Consider the following 22,634-nt stretch of genomic DNA (forward strand, 5'->3'; position numbering starts at 1 on the left):
AAGGCTACACAAGAGACATCATTTATATACTTCTTTCCTTAAAATATGCTACAACTACAGCATCACCACTCCTGTAACTTTGATCTATTTAAAATAAAGTGAGAAAGGCAAGCAACAGAGGCAGAGCAGAGAAAATTCACATTTGCTGCCCCTTTTTGCTCCAGAAAAAAAAAAATTGCTCTCAAATAACTTCTACACGAAGGGGAAGAAATAAAAGGAAGGGGCACTCAAGTGATAGATATCACTTTATTTGGCAAAGAAAGAGTTAGGAACCAGGTATAAATGTATAAAGTTGTGTGGAGTGGTACATTTTACATGTTCATTTATTGAATGAACAGCTAATGTGGTAGTGAGACTCCAGGGGCTAGAATCAGTCAAACTCTGGTCCAAATCAGGGCTCTACCAACCACAAGCTATGCAATCACAGCAAGTTACTTAACCTCTCAGTTTTCTCAACTGTAAGATGACGACAGCAATAAAACAGACAATAAAATGTGTCTATACCCCCTCATTATTAAGATCAAATGTCAAAATGCATGTAAAACAGCTGGTATTATGTCCCTCACACAGTATGTACTCAGTAAACACTATTAATATGATTATTTATTTAACGGACTATATCACACTGTCAGACAAGATTGGCCAAGACTCATAATTCTCTGAGAGGAAAAACTAATGTCAGGGTTGGGAACCTCTAATTTGAATACAAGAATCTAGAGATTTAATTTCAGTAAATGAAGCTATCTTAATTAATGGCACCACTAAAGTAAATATACTGTTTTAGTTATGTAAATTAGGCAGCAACTCAAATTTACTATTTCAAATTAATACTTATCTTTCCTTGGATGAAGACAGAATAGGTAAAAAGCAAAAAGGCAAAATAAGCAGCAAGACAAATTAACAGTTTCACAGCAACCTTATAGTTGTATTCCATTCAATTTGTTATTGTTTTTCATCTTCTGAGGGAAGAGGAATGTCAAGCAGGAACAGGACAGACATTAGCTCACAAAACAGAAGGAAACAAAACGATAGAAAGCATCTCTTGATACAGTACAAGGGTTAACCAAGAAGTCTAAAATTGAAAATTAATTCTGTAGTTTATAAGGCCAACGATGTGTAAAAAGATATGATCGTGGATTTTAAGTTAATTTTAAAAGGCATAACAAATGTACCTGCTTCTTTTAAAGTGCTGCATTTCTGATATATAGATGTCCTCAAGGTGGGTGCCCTTACATTATACAGTCTTATCTTCTCAATCCGAGAGTCAAAGACTCGAAGCAAAGGATCTTTCTCTTCCCACTGAGACATAATTTTATTATCAATAAAGGTGGCAAACATCTGTGTTTCAATGAAGCGTGAAAGAAATGGCAGGTAAGGTTCAGGCTGGTCAGACAGAAAGGAAGCCTGTAATGAGATAATTAGGCAATTATTAGTGCAAAGAGACCATCTCAATACTACATGATAAATCCAAAAATTATCTGTTGCTAAGATCATTCCTTTTCACAATCTTATAACACACAAAACTGATGCTTGAAATTTAAAAATCCTTAAAACTCCACTTTCTCTTCCTATCTTCTAAAGTCATAGAATTTAGGTCACTTAGTTCTTCAGCACTGATCCCACCTTTCAAAATTGATTTACGTTCTGGTCCTCATGACCATTATGCAGAAAAAAGGACATCATTAATGAAAGATGGTGGATCAGTTGCTACATGATCATCAATCATTCTCTTCACTTACCATTAAATTTGACCCCTTTCCCCAGTGAGCTGTAATTTCTTCTGCTCTCTATTCCTAGCCTGTGCCAAATACCTCCAAGTCATAAGGCATCGAGGTGATTAACTGATACAATAATAAGATATACATAAGCAATAACCTTAAAAAATCCAACAACGTGGAATTTGTGCTTATGGGTAAAATCTTTGGTTCAGGGGGATGTTTTCCTAGGCCCCCCCCAGTTAAAAACTGATGGATGAGTATTAGTTAAAGATCAAACTCCATCCAGACCTGTGCTGAAAGAATAGTTTGGGCCTTAACAACTAAAAAAAGCACTGCCTGAAAAACCATCCAAAGCAAGCCAAGCCTTTGGAAAACATGTACAACCAGCCACATGTTCCTGTTACCAGCCTTTCTGCTTGCATGGAATGGTTCAGTAACTTGTAATCAGTTTCTAATTCAAAGGGTTCATTTTTTTCCTTTGGCTCTTCAGGTCCATGTGTGTAGAGGAATTCCAGCCACAATTTGACACTAGCTAAAATTTGGAAGTGGATTACTATTTCAGCTGCGGGGTTACTTTTGCTTTTCATTCTTTTGATTAGGTGCAATGTGGCAAAAGCCAGAAGGGGAAAGGTGGAAGGATAAGTTCTGACCTAAGGTTACTCTCCTTAATACTCACTAGCTTCCTCCTAGCACATTTATTTAGGAAATAAATTCTGAAATTTAGGATAGCTTTGAAAAACTTCCTTACAGAAATCCACTTATTCAATTTAAGTGCCTCCATAGTTCAGATGTAGTTACACAAATCCAAATAACCAAAGAAAGGTTCACAGTCATCTCCAGAAATAGTTCACCTCTTCAAAAGATATTTTACAAATAAATATCAATTTTACTTTTCACAGAGCAAACAGCCTTTTTTCCTAAATGGACCAAATGTCTGGCTTTTGATATTCAGATCCTTGTGGGCTACATCACTTAAGGCAGCAAAGACTTGGCTTGCAGGACTACTATGTGATAGTCCTGTAAATTTTCCTAGTGAAAATGAGATGATTACAAGCCTTCTGGAATCCAACATGAAACTTTCATTTCTCTAGGGGTTACATAAAAAGAATTCCATTTATAGTTTGAAGCTACATAAAGATTAAGAAGGAAGAAAGTACCAGTGCTCGATTTAGATAAGAATTTGAATTGCTCCAAGGATAAATCATGAGTATACACAGATTAGTTCCAAGCTGGCTAGGAAAAAATGTGGAAAAATGGTTAAGCTTAATGAGAATGGAAACTAAGAGCAAGAATACATTTGGAGAGGTGAAAGCTTCTTAATTTATTAAAGAAGTTTTCTCAAACATAAAGTGCATCAGAAATTAACTGTTAAATGTGGTTTATATAACTCATTTAAAAAAATCTGATGAAATCAGAAAATAATCTTTTATACCACCCACCTTTACAAAATTTTTTATTAATTCTTATTTGTCAGATGCTCCAAGATTGTAGATTAGCCTCTTAGAACATATTAGCCCCTTTGAGAGGTCTTTCATGATACAAAGGTACTATTTAGCAAAAAGCCATAATTCATTCTAATGGCAATATCATGCCTTGGCAATCACAGAGGCAAGGGACTGAACTATACCCTAGTGACCTGAAAGAGTTAATGCACACCCCTAAGTGCTTTTGTCTGGAAGAAAAAAAAAAATTGGTGGATATGTCCAGAAAAACCGGCAGAAGAATACTCTATAGTAAACCTTAGAAAGAAGCTTCAATTTCAGCAGGACAATCAAAAGTTAGTGTCGTTTTCTGTCCTCCCTTTCCAAAATCTTAGGAACAGAGGGTTAAAGTCATAAAAACTCATTTTTCTCATAAAACCTCCCTTTTTCTCTCTTTTGATCCTAAGATGAGATAAAAATTTACCTTCTGAAAGTAAACTGTTACCTTTACATGGGCAAGTCGTGACTTCATTGCAGGATGAAGACAAAATATAAGAATAAGGATTTATTAGAAAAGGAATAGGCCTCATTTAACTAGACTTGATCCTAAAATATGAGTAAATAAAATGCGTACAAGGTGAGACAGTATTAACAGATTTGAAAAACATGGAATTTAAGTTTCATTTCAAACATCTTTAAAGTATAGAAAAGTTAAAAATAAGGTTAAAGGCAATTAAATACATAATTCAATGAGCAGCTTAATGAGCTAGTTGATTTGTACTTTCCAGTGAAATTATTTTATATAGTATAAAATACTGGTAAAAAAGAGTTCTTAAAGGGAAAGGAGAGGCAGAAAAATCTGTATTTTAAAAAAGTTAACAAAATCAGTAATGTATAGCCCACTAAAAACCATGAAAAGGGAAACTCTGCTTCTTTTTACTTTGTCAAAGTTCTGCATCTGTTCCCGGTTGGTCAGCCAAGATTCCATGTCCTGGGCAGTCTGAATCACAAACGCTTCATAATCTGCAAACATCTGTGTAAAGCGGTTAGCAAAGACCTCTCGGAGCTGTACGTTGAGCTGGTAGTCCCTTAGTTCTGCCTCTTCACACTGCAGTTTTAAATCTTTTTCTTTTTCACTCAAAGAGGCAGAGAGGTCCATTTTTTCCATGGTCACACCAGTCCGCTTGGCTAGAGCCTGGAGGCGGGCTATGGTTTCGTTACCCTTCAGTAACTCATACATGCTAATGTTATTAGCAGAGACGTTGCCATTCTTCTTGTCATTGACCAAGTCTTTCAGAACCAGATTCTTTAGCTTAGTGGCACTCTCACTACAACGTAGGCTGCCCTCAGGAGGGATTCCAAATTGAAGAAGAATTTCAGAGAGTTCCTGGATAAAATCTACTTTATTGGGGAACTGTGGAAATTCTTCAGGCAACTCAATAAAATGGTTGTCAATATCCACAAAACACAAATTAGCCTGAAAGAGGAAAAAGAAATACAAAGGTTTTTAAATTGGAGATAGGGATTGACATATACACACTCTTATACATAAAAGATAACTAATAACAACCTGCTGTATAGCACAGGGAACTCTATTTGGTGCTCTGTAATGACCTATATGGAAATGGAGTCTAGAGGAGACTGGATATATGTATATGTATGGCTGATTCACTCTGCTGTACAGCAGAAACTAACACAACATTGTAAGTCGACTATACTTCAATTAAAAAATTAATTTAAAAAACTTTTACTTAATAAAATGATAAAGTATCAATTAAAAAATACAAAGGTTTTATAGTAATTTTATGTTCTAAAATATTCTTGCCAACTATTATAAACAAAATCAACTATTATAAAGAAAAGGTTGCACTGCCTTTTATGTTAACCTTCTCAGAGTTAAGAATATTTTATTCTTTAAAAATAAATCTCTGTTGCCAGCATTTTTCCCTATGTGAGGGAATATATAAGTATATATTTAATACATATGAATCATTTCCCCTGGGTCTCATCAGTTTATTATAATCTGGATATAACTCTGTAATGCATGGCATCGAACAGACTTTCCTTAGACAGGTAAAAGCACACGGACTCATAGTACCTTACAAATTAGGCACTGGGGAAAATAAAATGCTTACTGAGCTTGAACTTTCTATGCCATTCCACTGCTCTAACACCGTTTATAATGTAGAATTAGCAATAACTGCTAAAATTTAGCAGCTGTAGTACCCCAAAATGGAATGAAACTGGCAAAGAGCAATCCAGTCCACAGAAAACCCACAAATTTTCACTTTATCTAAAATTAGCTTCAACCTCTTACATGGCAAAACCATTTCAGAAGCCACTGGACGAAGAGCAGGAGGCAGAGAGCAGTGGAGGCAAGTGCCTAGAGAAAGGTAAGTGACCAACCCTTGGGTAACTCAGACTTGACTTGAACATTTTTGAGTTGAGGAAAAGAGGAGACAGAAATAAGAGGAAATGTTTTTTGAGTTTGTTTACACTTTGGATTTTGAATTAAAAGACTTTTAAATATCTTTCAGATATAGAAAATTCAAGGGGCTAAGTACCTGCCTAAAATTTGCATTGTCCCTCAGGTACTTGATGACAGTATATACAAAAACAGTATTTTACCTTTACTGTCCATACCCTCTTGATCAGAACAAGGTTGTCAGAGTAAAGGAAAACTAAGCTCCTAAACTGGGGAGGAGGAGGGGGGCAAGGTAGTCCATCACATAAAACTGATCCTGACTGGATTAGTACCTGGACACAAGGCATGGGGTGAAGTCAATAAACAGAATAGGAAGCCTCACCTCATGCTTCCCCATCTCCCCGCCCCTCAACAATGCCCCCAGGTCAGCAAGGAGAGAATTCATACTGTCTTCTGATCCTGAATGCCAAGGTAAGATGAAAAGAGGAGAGCAAACAATTAGGCTTCTGTTATTCTCTCCTTTTTTTTGAATGTCAAATTTTAAAAAAATAATTAATTAGTTTTTGGCCGCATTGGGTCTTCATTGCGGCGCCCAGGCTTTCTCTAGTTGCGGTGAGTGGGGGGGCTACTCTTCATTGCAGTGTGTGGGGGCTTCTCACTGTGGTGGCTTCTCTTGTTGTGGAGCACGGGCTCTAGGCGTGCGGGCTTCAGTAGTTGTGGCTTACGGGCTCTAGAGCACAGGCTCAGTAGTTGTGGTGCATGGGCTCTGTAGTTGTGGCATACGGGGGCTTAGTTGCCCTGCGGCATGTGGGATCTTCCTGGACTAGGGCTTGAACCTGTGTCCCCTGCAATGGCAGGCAGATTCCTAACCACTGCGCCACCAGGGAAGTCCCTGTTATTTCTGTTTGATCCTTGTTCTTCATATTAGATACTGATGAGCAAGAAGTATAGCAAAATTCCAAATTAAGATTGATAAAAACTCAAGATTTTCCACCATCCAAAAACGAATCAACAGTGATTCTTCAAGCCTAAAATAACCTTTGAATCCAACCCTTTAATTCTGCAGATGAAGAAACTGAGGCCCAAGAAGGCAGGTGACTTCCTGACACCTGTTCCAGGTACGCACCCTCAAACAGCCTGGTAGCTTAAGGGATTTTTTTCTTCTCCATTATGCCTCATCTCCAATGTCAACAGTTTTCTCTAAATAAAGTAAAAGCTGAAGTCACATCTTACTGAAGACAGTAGTGCTGTTACAGCTTTATTTAAATCCACATCTTTATATATGTTTCTACAGTCTCTAGAAAGTAGGATATACTGTAAGGCTTAAAGGGAGAAACTAGGTCACCATAATTCAAATGGATGATTCAATGTCTTTAAAAACAGAAGAAAAAATTCACTAACTTGCTAATCTAAATGTTAACCAGCAACCTCTCACCACTTACATTTTGTACTGTATCCTTCATTAATGCCTTCCTGCTATCCTTTTCTATACCTCTCCTTCCCCTGTGAAAAGAGAAAAATGATACATTTGGGGAAATTTTAAAGCTTGTTATGCTCATGTAATCACTGCTGAGCCAAAAATGTGCGGCAAGGTGGATGTTCCAGCACCACAGCTACGGGCCTGTCTTCATGTTCCCACGAGTCTCTCTCACCCTCCTATGCTGACTTACAGGAGCCTGAATTGGGGCTTTGATTATTGCAAAGTAAAAATAGGGAATGTAAACTTGTGTTATAAAAATTTATTGAAGAAAAACCAAAAAGCCCTTTTTCTAAAACAGATAAGAACTCCATACAATAGAGTATTCTAAGTCAGTTTCTCACTTTTAATACCATTAAATTAAAAAATAATTTAAGAACTCAAGAATAACAAATATACTCAACATCTCAATCTTATGATGTTTTAGAACTATTTCTTTTTAAAAAATATTTAATTATTTATTTGGCTGCACCGGGTCTTAGTTGCGGCCCGCGGAATCCTCGCTGCCTCGTGCGGGAACTTCGTTGTGACATGCAGGCGCTTTTAGTTGTGGCATGCATGTGGGATCTAGTTCCCCCACCAGGGATTGAACCCAGGCTCCCTGCATTGGGAGCACGGAGTCTTAACCACTGGACCAACAGGGAAGTCCCTAGAACTAAGTATTTCTCTATTTTTACTGATTAACACTGCCCAGAAGCCTTCATATGTAATTACTTCCAATTAAAAACAACAAACATTCCCTCAAAAGTAGGCAACAAAGACTTGAAGCTTAATGATCTCTTCTGCCATGAAGGCTTCCCATGTTCCTATCCTAAAGGCATCTTGATTTCCTCTGTATATATTCTTAGTTCTTTCATTCCTCTTATTCGTTTGTTTTTAGCCTGTGTTATTGATATTTGTAAATGTCTTACTTTGGAAATCAGAAATCACCTCTTAAAGGTGACATTTTTCTCTAGATGTCTCCCAGTATATTGTACACTAGTAGTGTATGATACAACTGTTTGATGAATAAATGAATAAGGCTTAAGGACATTGTCATTTTGTGGAACCTTAAAAATATAGGCAAGAGGAAGAAGTATCCAGGGATGTGAGTCCAGGACAGCCCTCTTCATGTTTGGTAAGAGTCCTGGTTTCTCAATAGCTGAAGTTAAGCTGGTATAAGGGTAAGCCAGAGGGGCACATTTAACATTTTCATAAAATTTTAGGGCAAGATATAACAAAAAGAAAGTAGCAAAGTAATGCTGCTTCAGTTTTTCCCTAGATTTTTTTGTCTACCGTTCACTGTAAAGATGAGCAAGAATGGTAGAAAATGAGGTACAGTCTATGCAACTAATCCCCAGTGCCACATCCTTCCACCATCACTCTCCCCCGCTCCCCCGACCAAAACAATATAACAAATCGCTACCTGTGCCTGTCATTTTGGAATCATGGGGCAAGTGAGTGGGTAGTTAATTATAAGTCTATGTAGTTACATTAGTTAGTTAACAACTAAAATCATGTCTTCTTAAAATAATCATTTTGTAAACTTATTTTCACAACTATTCTAAGAAGCCCTCTCCCTATTTTTAGCTATTAGTATATTTTACAGTTTTCAAGGCAAGGGAGGGTATTACCAGTCACTTTTTTAAAAAGACTATTTTTATACCCACTTCCTCCTCCAAATTCTGTGGAGTACATTCTTTCATCTCATTGTAAAATGAAACCAGAGCAAAGTGATATGCTATTAGCCTTATAAAACAGTAATGCACTAATGAATACTTTCTATACAGAAGCAGTGTTATTTTCACAGCTGATTCAGGTTATTTCTTATTATTCTACTCTATGAATACATGAGTATGTATATTTATTAAATAGTGTTGGTTTAGTGAATGAAAAATTAGAAAATCACAGACATTACTGTAACAGCTTTCAGAATTTTTAAGTTTGTTCATTTTTAGAGTCAGAGTATACACACAGGCATAGAGACAGAAAGATTTCCTGACAAATACATCAAGGTGGCATTTAAAATTTCTCAACAATTATTACTCATGCGAAAATGGAAAGATAATATTTATGTGTCTAAAAATATACCATTTAATTAACATGCAAAGAGACCAAATACTCAACAAGCAGCTAAAACATGTCACTGTTTAAGTCTTTAAAACAAAATGCATGGGCTTCCCTGGTGGCGCAGTGGCTGAGTCTGCCTGCCGATGCAGGGGACGCGGGTTCGTGCCCCGGTCCGGGAGGATCCCACGTGCCGCGGAGCGGCTGGGCCCATGGGCCATGGCCGCTGAGCCTGCGCTCCGAGCGGGAGAGGCCACAGCAGTGAGAGGCCCGCGTACCGCAAAAAAAAAAAAAAAGAAAACAAAATGCATTTGGCTAGTCTATTTCTTTTTCCTTAAAAATTTAAAGGACTTACTTCTTTGAACCAACAAGATACTTGGATTAATTTAATAAAAGAGAAAATGAGAGTTCAGGTATTAGAAAAAAGAGGTATAAGAGAGAGGGAGAAGCAGAGAACGTGCACAAGCTCAAAGAAGAGCAGAACAGTTTGCATGTGTATTTTATACGATCTGAATCAAGCTATTTTGCCCGGAACAAAAATGTTAATGTCGGTGGAGACACTCATTAGAATAAAGTAAGCAGTGGATGATTACAGGAATCATTACTGGGTATAACGTCCGTGGCTTAGTGTGTTATTTTAAATTCATTTATTAAAATGGGTAATAACAAAAAAGAGTGAAGCACAGCATGAAAGATTTTATTAAGAAAGGTGCTAATTAAATAGCGAATAATATAATGTAATTAACCATTTTATGTTTTCTAATAGGCCATGGCACTCTCATCAATATTTCAATTCAAAGTCTTTACATTTCAATTCTGAGTACCATGAACAACAGCTAAAAATTAGATTCAAAATGCTTTCAAGAATTCCTGTTTATTTTCTTCTGAAACAACATTTGAAAATATAGCACACAGAAAGCACAGTAATCTCAAGGTAGACTAAAAGCTAAGGGTTAGAATTTTTATCTCAACCAGAGAGCTAAGCTAACATTTAGAAAAAGCTGATAACTGGCCTTTCGTCTGAAAACAGACTACTAAAGTATTTAATATTTCCATGATCCCTAGCTTGCTGAAAGATGTTACTTTTCGTTTGGTAGGGGTCAAGAATCAAATTCACCTCAATTAATACAATAATTTAAAGGATGTTAAAATTGGGCTGTACCACTTAAAAACAAAATTTATAACAGGAATAGGGAAAAAGAAATAAAATGTTATTAAAATAATAAAGCTCCTAGATAATACTACTACTGCTCCATCTTCACAAATTTGCAGCTGTGAAAATTTGCCACTGTCCTGTTTTGATCCATGTTTAATTAATGACTATGTCATATAATAACCATCAGGAATCACGATCTGCATTCTATGGCTCAGCCTCTGCCCTAGACCTACTTGGAAGATGCAGAATAGCCAGAGACTCAGTTCAGACAAAGACAGTGCTATCTAACAAAAGTGGGCTTGACCTAAATCAACAAACAGCAAGTGCTTCATCGTTCACTGTAAGTTTTTACCTCTTGAGGAAGTTCTAGCTTAGAACGGTCAGTTCCTTCTTTTGACTGAAGGCCCATCAGATAAGGGACAGGAGCATCAAGAAAATGTAGCAGAGAAGCAGGGAGGATGGGCACATAAACATGCTGCCACTGAAATGGGAACAGAAGTGTGGTGATGCCTTCCGCCACAGTCATCAGGCGTTGATAATCTGTACAGAACAGCAACAACAAAAATGGAGGGGAAGATTACAAGTCAAAACATAATCACTGCATTAAGCTTGAAAATATGAATTTCCAGAAAAAATTCGTGTGCTAATAAATAAGTAAAATGTTTCTTCATGACCATGCAGAAAAGAGGTCAGCTCTATTCCACCATAATTAAAGAGTTTCACTGAATGGTTTTAAGGGGGTATGAGTAGGTGGGAAACATCATTAAGCTTTTTGCTTCTGAAAACACTGGTATGTGTATTGACATTCCCTCAAAATGCACAGCAAATAAGAACTAATAAAATTGCTCTTGGCACTTCTCCCATTGAAAATGTGTAAGAACATTGCTACTGATCACTTTTTATATGCATGTATATCTGTGCAATCCTCAATTCAGAGGCTCTGTTTTTCTTGTATAAATGATCATGGCTATAGCCTATAGTTATCCTTATTATATTTATTTTAGCCTTCATTTTGTGGGTACAAGAAGTCAACAGATATATGCATTCATAGTCACACTTCCTACATTAACCTCCAACTCAAATCTAGGGACAAAGTGAAAGCTACCAGAAAATTAGAGGTTGGTTTTTTGGTTGTGTTTTGTTTACATGAACTAATTTATCAAAACTAAAAACTGTCCACAGTATTAAAGTGCCTTCTCACCCCACCCCCAGTTTTATTGAAATATAATTGACATATAACATTTGGTGTACAACATGATGATTTGATATAAACAGCAAAATAAATTACCACAATAAGTTTAGTTAACATTCATCAACTCACATAGCTACAAATAAAGTGCCCTCTAAAACCACTCTGCCATGGATGCTATACATACATATGTCTATATCCCTATTTAAACCTTCAGAGGTAGACGTGTTTCAGAATTCAGATGTTCTCTTTTTTAATTTAGAAAGGTAATATTGTGCATACCACACATACTTGAAATATCCAGGGCAGCACCCTATAATCAAATACATTAATGTTTCTGAAGCAAACTATATGAGTCCCAGTATGCTCAAAGAACTTAAATAGGGTCACTTTGGTTCAGATCTGATTTTGCCGATAAATGAGTTTCTAAAAAAAGTTTGGTTTTCAGAATGGATACTGTGGAATTGTAATAATTCTCTCACAGAATTTATTGTGCACAAATACAGTAAAATCTGGGGGAGTAAGACTCTGGGGAAGTCTTTTTAAAAAGGTTAAGGGAAATGATCCAATGCTACTTGGTTCATGTCAAACTCAAAGAACACCCAACCACGCAAAAGCAGGATGTTTTCCATTAAAATTTTTTCTTGTGTTGTTGTATAATCTGTAACTGACTACCTTTAATAGTTTACAATGGGATTTTGGTCATGAATCATCAGCTATCCATAGCCTACATGTATTTAAAATTTTCCTTATTTGATTCATTATAAAATTTTAAGTGAAAACCTGTTTACAGGAATACTTCTAAAAAACAAATAGCAGGGCTTCCCTGGTGACGCAGTGGTTGGGAGTCCGCCTGCCGATGCAGGGGACACAGGTTCGTGCCCTGGTTCGGGAGGATCCCACATGCCGCGGAGCGGCTGGACCCGTGAGCCATGGCCGCTGAGCCTGCGCGTCCGGAGCCTGTGCTCCGCAGCGGCGGAGGCCACAACAGTGAGAGGCCCGCGTACCGCAAAAAAACCCCCCAAATACCAGGCAGCTTGAGGGAAGAGGGTGTTTGGTATTTTGTGGGTTGCACAGTGACCTTGCTTGGAGTGGATAGTCCCGTGAGACCGTTTATGCTCTACAGAGCAACATGGCTCAGCTATGAGCATCCAATCAGTCTACAGTGACAGGGAGGCTGAGCTGAGAGCTAGATCAGTTCCTGGGTGTCAGGGGCTTTTTAATTTCTTTCTCAATTAAAAGCCAGACACAGGTGAAAGGTTCAGGGTTTTAAACAGTCAGATCCTGTGCCAGTTATCTATTGATCTATTTACTGAGCTCCAAATCACTCCATAGGTGGTCTATGAAAATGGACTGGACCGTAAGCATGTTCTCTTTTATAGTGAACACACCGGAAAACTTTGCCAGAGAGGACAGCGGAGAGACACTGCAGGAGGAAGCGCTTCTCCTCCCTGGTTTTGGAGTGCAGTGGGCAAGGTGCAGTGTTTTGTGTGTTCTTGCTCCTTCTGCATGGCTGATCCTGGTGTGGATATGTGAGGACATCTGGTGTCCCACTTCCCCGGCCACACGCCCAGAGTGGGCAGCCTCAGTGACTGGGCCCTCCTAATGCGGATACGGCACACTCATATCTCACACAGCCACCTGGCACCCTGACAACTTCTGTGTGCCTGCTCACCAGCCACAGCTCACTTGGACCTGGGAGGTTTGTCTTGTCTTCTGCTTGCCTGGTGACTGAGGATCAGCTCTGGCCCAGGCAACCCACTGACCTCCACCATCCAATGAGCTGCCACCACACTTTCTTCAGTGAGATATGAACCTCAGCCTTGGGAAGTGGGTCCCCTTCCAAGTTTGTCCTTCCTAGGGTACCCTTTAGAGTTTTCTTCATGTCTTTATAGTTTCCTATTATAGTTTAACAATTCTTCTTATTACATTCCTCTATTTAAATTACTGTGTGGTTTAATCTGTCTCGTGATTGGACCTATCCTGAAAGGCAGAGGGTTTTAAGCCGTCATATCAAATCCCTAGCAGCTTGGCTACTTTATTTGCTGTTGATGGAAAATGTTCAATCTCAAAGGAAACACAGATTCTTTAAGGAATGGAAACCAGCATCTTGGGCTATTTTCTTGCTTTGATTATGGTAAACTTTCACTTGGGAAGTGAAAATAAATTATATGTTTTCCCCTCTTCTAGCAGACATGAAAGACTGATACACATGGTTTATTTTTCCTTCACCACAATTCCACCAACTTGTGGGTGTTCTATGTCTATTCTTTTTTCCAGTTCTGCTTTCTCAAGATTGGTTTAAATGCCATACACATTTTAATAATGCAGTTATTTATCAGCAACAAGACAATTCTTTTTAACTGAATCAAGAAATAAAAGGTAGTTTTCTTCTTTAAGCATGTTTTTAAAAATTTAAATAATTTGGAAAATTATTTTTTCTTTGATACTCAAAGTGAGGAATGTGTAATAAGTTTCCACATTTAAGACATGCCTCAGCATGGCGTATGAGGCTCTTCATAACTTGGCCCTTTCCTGCCTCATTTCTTACCACCACATATACAGTCAAATTATCTGCTTAAAATTCATTTACTGAACATGAAATATTTTCACAGGTCCCTGTGCCTCTGTATACCCCTTCCCTCTGCCCAGAATGTCTCTTCCCCTTGCAGTACCTGGCTAAGTTCCACTTTTTCCTTAGGTAATGGTTCCTTTGGAAAGCATTCCCTGAATACTTCTTATCGTCACGAGAGTCCCTTCCACATGCTTCCACAGTACCCCACCTCTATTTCCATCACACTAATTATTCCTCTCACTAAAACTATTAAAATTCAATTATAATTATCTGTTCATATATCTCTCCACTCTTCCCTGCTAACCTTCACCTGCTGGAGAGCAATGACTGTATTTTTAATCTCAGAATTTCTAGCACTTGGTACGGGACCTACTACATAGTGAGTGATCAATGAATGTGTACTAAGAAATTAATATGTTAACATCTAGGACACGTAAAATGAAATAAAACTATTGGACATTATGCTTGCCTATGTTATACAATAAAACATACTGCCAAAAATTTGCCTAGCAGTGGCACAGGCAAAGACTCTGAGATGGCCTGGCCTCCACTGTCTCATCCCCGGGTCTCGGCCCCTGTCCACCAGCATCACTGTGGAGAATAAGGTCAGCCCCGTGGGGACAGTCCAGCGGCCTGGGGCTGGAGCTGAGGTTGGGGGCACAGGACCCATGTTGCAGGCTGAGGAGATGGCTGAGTGACACAGAGCAGGTGCAGCGCTGGCTGGTGGTGCAATGCCCCATGAAAAGGCCATGGTTATCGGGGTTTACATACTGCGAAGCACTGCCAGTGGAGGTGTGAGGATGGTGGTGTACAGCACACCTCTGGTGAACATCCTGATGCAGCTGAAAGATTATACATTTACTAACCCAAGGCAGTGACTGGTTACTAACTGAGCCAGGCTGGCTTTGAGGGCTTGGACCCATGCATAATTCAGCTTATCTTCCTAGTTCACAAAGATATCACAAAAGGCAGAATACAAATTCAAATGAACATAAAAAAAATGTCACCCTCGATGATGGCTGAAAAGTGAGCTACATTTTGCTTTAATCAGATTGACAAAGATTAAAAAGAAAATCACAGCAAAGGTGTGGAGAAAAGGGTATTCTCATACATTGCCTTATAAAGGCAGCATAAATTGCTAGAGCTTTGTACTTGGAAATATCTATCAAAAGCTTAAAAAATATACAGATCATCTGACCCAGCAATTCTAGTAATTTATCACATAAATATACAAAAACATATGTACATGGACGCTATGTATAAAGTGTCATTTATAACAATAAACTATTTATAATACCCTAAGTGACTAACAAAAGGGTTAGATTTATGGCCAGTTATATAATGAAATATACTGAAGCTATTAAAAGTATATCTATATTATCAACACAGAAAACCAAAGTGTGTTTGGCAGCAGCAGGAAGCAGCTAAGTACTAAAAACCTGCTGAAACTCCACTGCTGGGTATATGCCCAGAAGAACTGAAAGCAGAGTGCTGAAGATATATTTGTACATCTGTGTTTATAGTACCATTATTCGCAGTAGCCAAAAGATGGAAACTATCCAGGCATCCATCAATGGATGAATGGATAAACAAAATGTGGTATATACATACAATGGAAAGTTATTCAGCCTTAAAAAGGGAGGAAATCCTGACATATGCTACAACATGGATGAACCTTAAGGACATTACGTTGAGTGAAATAAGCCAGTCAAAGAAAGACAAATATTGTATAATTCCACTTACATGAGGTATCTAAAGTAGTCAATTCATACAAACAAATGAAGAATGGTGGTTGTCAGGAAGGGGCTAAGAGGAGTGCAAAATGCAGAGTTATTGTTTAATGGGTATAGAGTTTCAGCTTTGCAAGATGAAAAAAGCTCTGGAGATTGGTTGCACAACAATGTGAATATACTTAATGCTACTGAACTTTTCACTAAGCAATAGTTAAGATGATAAATTTATGGGTTTTTTTTCTTATCACAATTTTTAAAACTTGCTGAATATCATCTATATGGAAATAATCTGTGGGAAGTAGAATACCCCCAAAATGGATCTATGAGAATAAACAATTTGAATCTGACTTGAAAAGGATTTATTTGATATGAGATGACTTTTTAAAAAAGTATACATATGTTTCAAAGTCAAATAGGCTTGCAAAATAGGCAATGAACTATATATTAATTGAGAATTGTTTTCTAAATTAAAAGGTCTTGTTTAATTCATAATTTTAAATAAAATATCGCTTCCTATAAATATATATATCTATACATTCATAAAAATATAATTTTCTAACACTCATGAGGATATGTGAAAAGTAGTATCTTATTGCTTCAATGAAGGTTTAAACAAAAATAAAGTATTTATGCACATACTATGTACTTAAATTATTTAACGTAGGTTAAATATAATTGGTAATTGTTGGTAAAAGACAAAAAAGATCTGGATTATTTTCCTATTTTACATTACTAATAGTTACATTAATATGCCTAGCAGTTGTTACATTCTGTAATAACTGTCACAATCAATCTGTTCATTTTAATTTTAGTTCAGTGATCTTTTTTAAACATTTCTATTTACGGCAATGTCGTAGACTAGGACTCCAAAACTAGTCTACAAATGGTAAATAAAATAGCTATATAACACCCAATACATGACTATGAATTTGCCAAAAAAAATAAGGGAAGTTGGGGCTTCCCTGGTGGCGCAGCGGTTAAGAATCTGCCTGATAATGCAGGGGACACGGGTTCGAGCCCTGGTCTGGGAAGATCCCACATGCCGTGTAGCAACTAAGCCTGTGCGCCACAACTACTGAGCCTGCATTCTAGAGCCTGCGAGCCACAACTACTGAATCCCGCATGCCTAGAGCCCGTGCTCCACAGTAAGAGAAGGCACCACAATGAGAAGCCCGTGCACCGCAACGAAGAGTAGCCCCCACTCGCCGCAACTACAGAAAGCCCGTGCGCAGCAATGAAGACCCAATGCAGTTAAAAATAAATAAATAAAATAAATAAATTTTAAAAAATAAAAATAAGGGAAGTCATTGGAGGCTGGGAACAAAATGTGAGCAAGAGTCCAGTGTGGTAAAACGCAAACGTCTGGCTATCTTTGGAGTGTTTGCTGATCTAAGGTGGTCTAGAGCTTCGGTTTTACTTCTGTGCATGTTGAGGGACAAAGTCCAAGAAGGGCTGGAATTAAGATGGTAGATCCTCTTGCAAAAAGCTAGACCTAAAAGGGCAAAAACCTGTAGAAAGGAAAAAACACAACCAAAATCTGTATTGCCAAGGAAAGTAGTCTGTCCTGGCCCTGGCCGAGGCCCAGGGAGGAAGGGGGAAAAAAGCCTCCCTGTGAATTCCTACCTACTGGCTAGTTTTCAAGGATGTTTGGGGGCTCTCATGTTATCTGTATGGCCCAAAGAAAGACTAAGAGTGAGAATTTTAACTTAAAGTAAACCTGTGTTGCCAGTGAATTCAGGTGCCTGGTGAAAGAAAATACAAACCCTTCCTGGAGGAATAAATCCTCAATCCTCAACTCATGAGATATTGAACTTATCTGAGAAGGAATATAAAATGTGTATGTTTAATATGTTTAAGGAAATTAAAGGAAGAATTAGGAGTAAGACTATTTATAGGACCACTGAAATTAAAATGTCAAAGGAAGGGTTAACTATGGATTAAACATGGATAAAAAGAGAATTTATAAGGTGGGAGATAAATCAACCAGAATACAGCACAGAGACGAAGAGACAGAAAAAGAGGTTGAGAGATATGGAAGACTGAGCAAGACAGAGTAACATGTTTAATTAAAGTTCAGGAGGAGAAAAAAGAAAAAAGACAGATGCAAGTAAAATTTAGAAAGATGGTTAAGAATTTTCCAACATGTGAAAAATATTAACCCTAGAATTCAGGAAACACAATGAATCACAAGCAGGACAAATAAAGAAACCCTCATTTAGATAAATCGCGGTCAAAATACAGGACACCAAAGACAAACAGAAAATCATATATATAGCCAGAATGAAAATAGATTTCTGGCCAAGGAATGACAATTAGAGTGACTGTGATAAATGACTTCTCAATGGCTACAATGGAAACCAAAAGACAGTAGAATATAATGTGCAAAGAGGGAGAGGAAAAACAAATTTTCAACACAGAATTTAATATCCAATGAAACCATTTTTCAAAAACAAGGACAAATTTAAAACACTGTCAGCTGAACGAAATCTAATAGAGAATGCCACCTCATTTAAGGAGCTTGTAAGGATACACTTTAGGAATAAGGAGACTAATCCCAGAAGAAATACCTAAGATACAAAATCGAATGTGAATCTTTTTAAAATGGCAATTATGAGTAATTTTAAGCAAAATCAAGTACATAAAATATACCTAATTTGAGGAATTATCAAAATTTTGAACAACTATAACAAGTAAGCCATGATGGGGGTGATAGGAGTCAAAGCATTTTTAGAGTATCTGTATTTTAAAGATTCCGATTAACATAACACTGAGTGTTCATGTTAAAATCTCAAAGTTTGTCATTAATAAAGAGAAACAGAGCATACAACACCTACAATAATTAAATTAAAAAAAAACTGCAGTGAGAAAAAACGTTTCAATTATTTCAAAAGAAGGCAAAAAAGAAAAAAAAAAGAGGGAGAAAGGCAAATGGTCAAAATAAATGAAAATTTAAAAATTCTTAGAACTGAATAATGAAAATACCAGATACTAAGGCTTGTGGGATGCAACTAACGTAACACTCAAATACTTAAGATGCTAATACTGGGGGTGGGATGGGTCCAAAGGAAGTAAAAAACAAAACCAGAAATTAATAAAACAGAAAACAAAGATAAAAAAGAGAGTACAAACAAAGGTAAAAGTTAGTTCTTTAAAAAGACTAACATAGTGGGGGACCTTCAAGATGGAGGAGGAGTAAGACGCGGAGATCACCTTCCTCTCCACAAATACATCAGAAATACACCTACATGTGGAACAACTCCTACAGAACACCTACTGAACGCTGGCGGAAGACCTCAGACCTCCCAAAAGGCAAGAAACTCCGCACATACCTGGGTAGGGCAAAAGAAAAAACAGAGACAAAAGAATAGGGACAGAACCTGCACCAGTGGGAGGGAGCTGTGAAGGAGGAAAGGTTTCCACACACTAGGAAGCCCCTTCGCGAGATGGGGGTGGGGTGGGCAGTTGGGGGGAAGCTTCGGAACCACAGAAGAGAGCGCAGCAACAGGGTGCAGAGGGCAAAGCAGAGAGACTGCCGCACAGAGGATCGGTGCCGACCAGCACTCACCAGCCTGAGACACTTGTCTGCTCACCCACCAGGACAGGTGGGCGTTGGGGGCTGAGGCTCGGGCTTTGGAGGTCAGATCGCAGGGAGAGAACTGGGGTTGGCTGCATGAACACAGCCTGAAGGGGGCTAGTGCACCACAGCTAGCCAGGAGGGAATCCGGGAAAAAGTCTGGACCTGCTGAAGAGGCAAGAGACCATTGTTTCGGGGTGCACTAGGAAAGGGGATTCCTTCCCTGTGTGCCCATAGAAGGCAGAGAACTGCCTAAGCAAGCTCCAGAGAAGGGCGCAAGCTGCAGCTATCAGTTCAGACCCAAAGACGGGCATGAAATGCTAATGCTGCTGCCGCTGCCACCAAGAATCCTGTGTGCAAGGACAGGTCACTACCCACAACCCCTCCCAACCCCCGCCCCGGAGCCTGTGCAGCACACCACTGTCAGGGTCCCGAGATTTAGGGACAACTTGCCCAGGAGAATACACAGAGTGCCTCAGGCTGTTGCAATGTCATGCCAGCCTCTGCCACCACAGGCCACCCCGCATTCCAATTATGACTACCGTACCTCTCCCTCTCCCCGGCCTGCGATGGCAAGAGAGCCCTAGTCAGCTGCTGCTTTAACCCCCTCCAGTCTGGGTGGGAACAGACGCCTGAGGGCGACCTACATGCAGAGGCGGGGCCAAAACCAAAGCTGAAACCCAGGAGCCATGCAAATAAAGAAGAGAAAGGGAAATTTCTCCGTGCAGCCTCAGAAGCAGCGGATGAAATCCCCACAATCAACTTGAAGAACCCTGCATCTGTGGAATACCTGAATAGACAACAAATGTTCCCAAAATTGAGGCGGTAGATTCTGGGAGCAACTGTAGACTTGGGGTTTGCTGTCTGCGACTGATTTGTTTCTGATTTTTATGTTTATCTTAGTTTAATTTTTAGTGCTTGTTATCATTGGTGGATTTCTTTATTGGTTTGGTTGCTCTCTTCTTCTTTTATTTAAATTTTTTTTATTTTATTATTTTTTCTTCTTTTAATTTTTCTTTTTATTTAAAAAAAAAATTTTTTTTTTTCTTTTCTTCCTTTTCTTCTGAGCCGTGTGCTGACAGGGTCTTGGTGCTCCGGCTGGGTGTCGGACATGAGCCTCCGAGGTGGGAGAGCCAAGTTCAGGACATTGGACCACCACAGACCTCGTGGCCCCACATATTATCAATTGGCGAGAGCTCTCCCAGAGATCTCTGGCTCAACACTAAGACCCAGCTCAACCCAATGACCAGTGCTGGACGCCCCATGCCAAACAACTAGCAAGACAGGAACACAACCCCACCCATTAGCAGAGAGGCTGCCTAAAATAATACTAAGTTCACAGACACCCCAAAACATACCACTGGATGCAGCCCTGCCCATCAGAAAGATAAGATCCAGTCCCACCCACCAGAGCACAGGCACCAGTCTCCTCCACCAGGAAGCCTACACAATCCACTGAACCAACCTCACCCACTGGGGGCAGACAAGAAAAACAATGGGAACTAAGAACACACAGCCTGCAAAAAGGAGACCCCAAACACAGTAAGTTAAACAAAATGAGAAGACAGAGAAATATGCAGAGATGAAGGAGAAAGGTAAAAACCCACCAGACCAAACAAATGAAGAGGAAATAGGCAGTCTACCTGAAAAAGAATTCAGAGTAATGATAGTAAAGATGATCCAAAATCTTGGAAATAGAATGGAGAAAATACAAGAAACATTTAACAAGGACCTAGAAGAACTAAAGAGCAAACAAACAATGATGACAACACAATAAATGAAATTAAAAGTTCTCTAGAAGGAATCAATAGCAGAATAACTGAGGCAGAAGAACAGATAAGTGACCTGGAAGATAAAATAGTGGAAATAACTGTCACAGAGCAGAATAAAGAAAAAGGAATGAAAAGGCTTGAGGACAGTCTCAGAGACTTCTGGGACAACATTAAACGCACCAACATTCGAATTATAGGGGTCCTAGAAGAAGAAGAGAAAAAAAAAGGGTGTGACAAAATATTTGAAGAGACTATAGTTGAAAACTTGCCTAACATGGGAAGGAAATTGTAAGTCAAATCCAGGAAGTGCAGAGAGTCCCATACAGGATAAATCCAAGGAGAAACACGTCAAGACACATATTAATGAAACTATCAAAAATTAAATACAAAGAAAAAATATTAAAAGCAGCAAGGGAAAAGCAACAAATAACATACAAGGGAACCCTCATAAGATTAACAGCTGATCTTTCAGCAGAAACTCTGCAAGCCAGAAGGCAGTGGTAGGATACATTTAAAGTGATGAAAGGGAAAAACCTACAACCAAGATTACTCTACCCAGCAAGGATCTCATTCAGATTCAACGGAAAATTAAAACCTTTACAGACAAGCAAGAGTTAAGAGAATTCAGCACCACCAAACCAGCTTTACAACAAATGCTAAAGGAACTTCTCTAGGCAGGAAACACAAGAGAAGGAAAAGACCTACAAAAACAAACCCAAAACAATTAAGAAAATGGTAATAGGAACATACATATCGACAATTACCTTAAATGTAAATGGATTAAATGTTCCAACCAAAAGACAAAGACTGGCTGAACGGATACAAAAACAAGACCCATATATATGCTGTCTACAAGAGACCCACTTCAGACCTAGGGACACATACAGACTAAAAGTGAGCGGATGGAAAAAGATATTCCATGCAAATGGAAATCAAAAGAAAGCTGGAGTAGCAATTCTCATATCAGACAAAATAGACTTTATTTTTTATTTTCTTATTTTTAAAATTTATTTATAATTTATTTACTTTTGGCTTCATTGGGTCTTTGTTGCTGCTGCACATGGGCTTTCTTTAGTTGCCGCAAGTGGGGGCTACACATTGTTGAGGCAGACGAGCTTCTCTTTGAGGTGGCCTCTACTGTTGTGGAGCATGGGCTCTAGGCATGTGGGCTTCAGTAGTTGTGGCACACAGGCTCAGTAGTTGTGGCTCACAGGCTCTAGATCACCGACTCAGTAGTTGTAGGCGCACTGGCTTAGTTGCTCTGCAGCATGTGGGATCTTCCCGGACCAGGGCTTGAACCCGTATTCCCTGCACTGGCAGGCGGATTCTTAACCACTGTGCTACCAGGGAAGTCCCAAACTAGACTTTAAAATAAAGACTATTACAAGACACAGAGAAGGACACCACTTAATGATCAAGGGATCAATCCAAGAAGAAGATATAACAATTGTAAATATTTATGCCCCCAACATAGGAGCACCTCAACACATAAGGCAAAGGCTAACAGCCATCAAAGGGGAAACCGACAGTAACACAATCATAGTAGGG

At 38.7% G+C, this 22,634-nt stretch overlaps 1 protein-coding gene across 1 annotated transcript in view; it reads right to left on the bottom strand.

Moving 5' to 3' along the window:
- The window catches only part of DENND5B (DENN domain containing 5B), a 99,250-nt gene that overhangs the window by 61,208 nt on the left and 15,408 nt on the right, over positions 1-22,634 (bottom strand). Inside the window, exons 2-4 of the mRNA XM_029206557.1 lie at positions 10,596-10,783; positions 4,080-4,616; positions 1,173-1,404 (exon numbers count right to left, since the gene is read on the bottom strand). Of these exons, the coding sequence (XP_029062390.1) occupies positions 1,173-1,404; positions 4,080-4,616; positions 10,596-10,783 (957 nt within the window). The remainder of the gene's footprint in view (positions 1-1,172; positions 1,405-4,079; positions 4,617-10,595; positions 10,784-22,634) is intronic.

This window comes from Monodon monoceros, unplaced genomic scaffold, assembly GCF_005190385.1.
Source record: "Monodon monoceros isolate NGI ecotype Baffin Bay Population unplaced genomic scaffold, NGI_Narwhal_1 Super_Scaffold_6, whole genome shotgun sequence".
Taxonomy (NCBI): Eukaryota; Metazoa; Chordata; class Mammalia; order Artiodactyla; family Monodontidae; genus Monodon; species Monodon monoceros.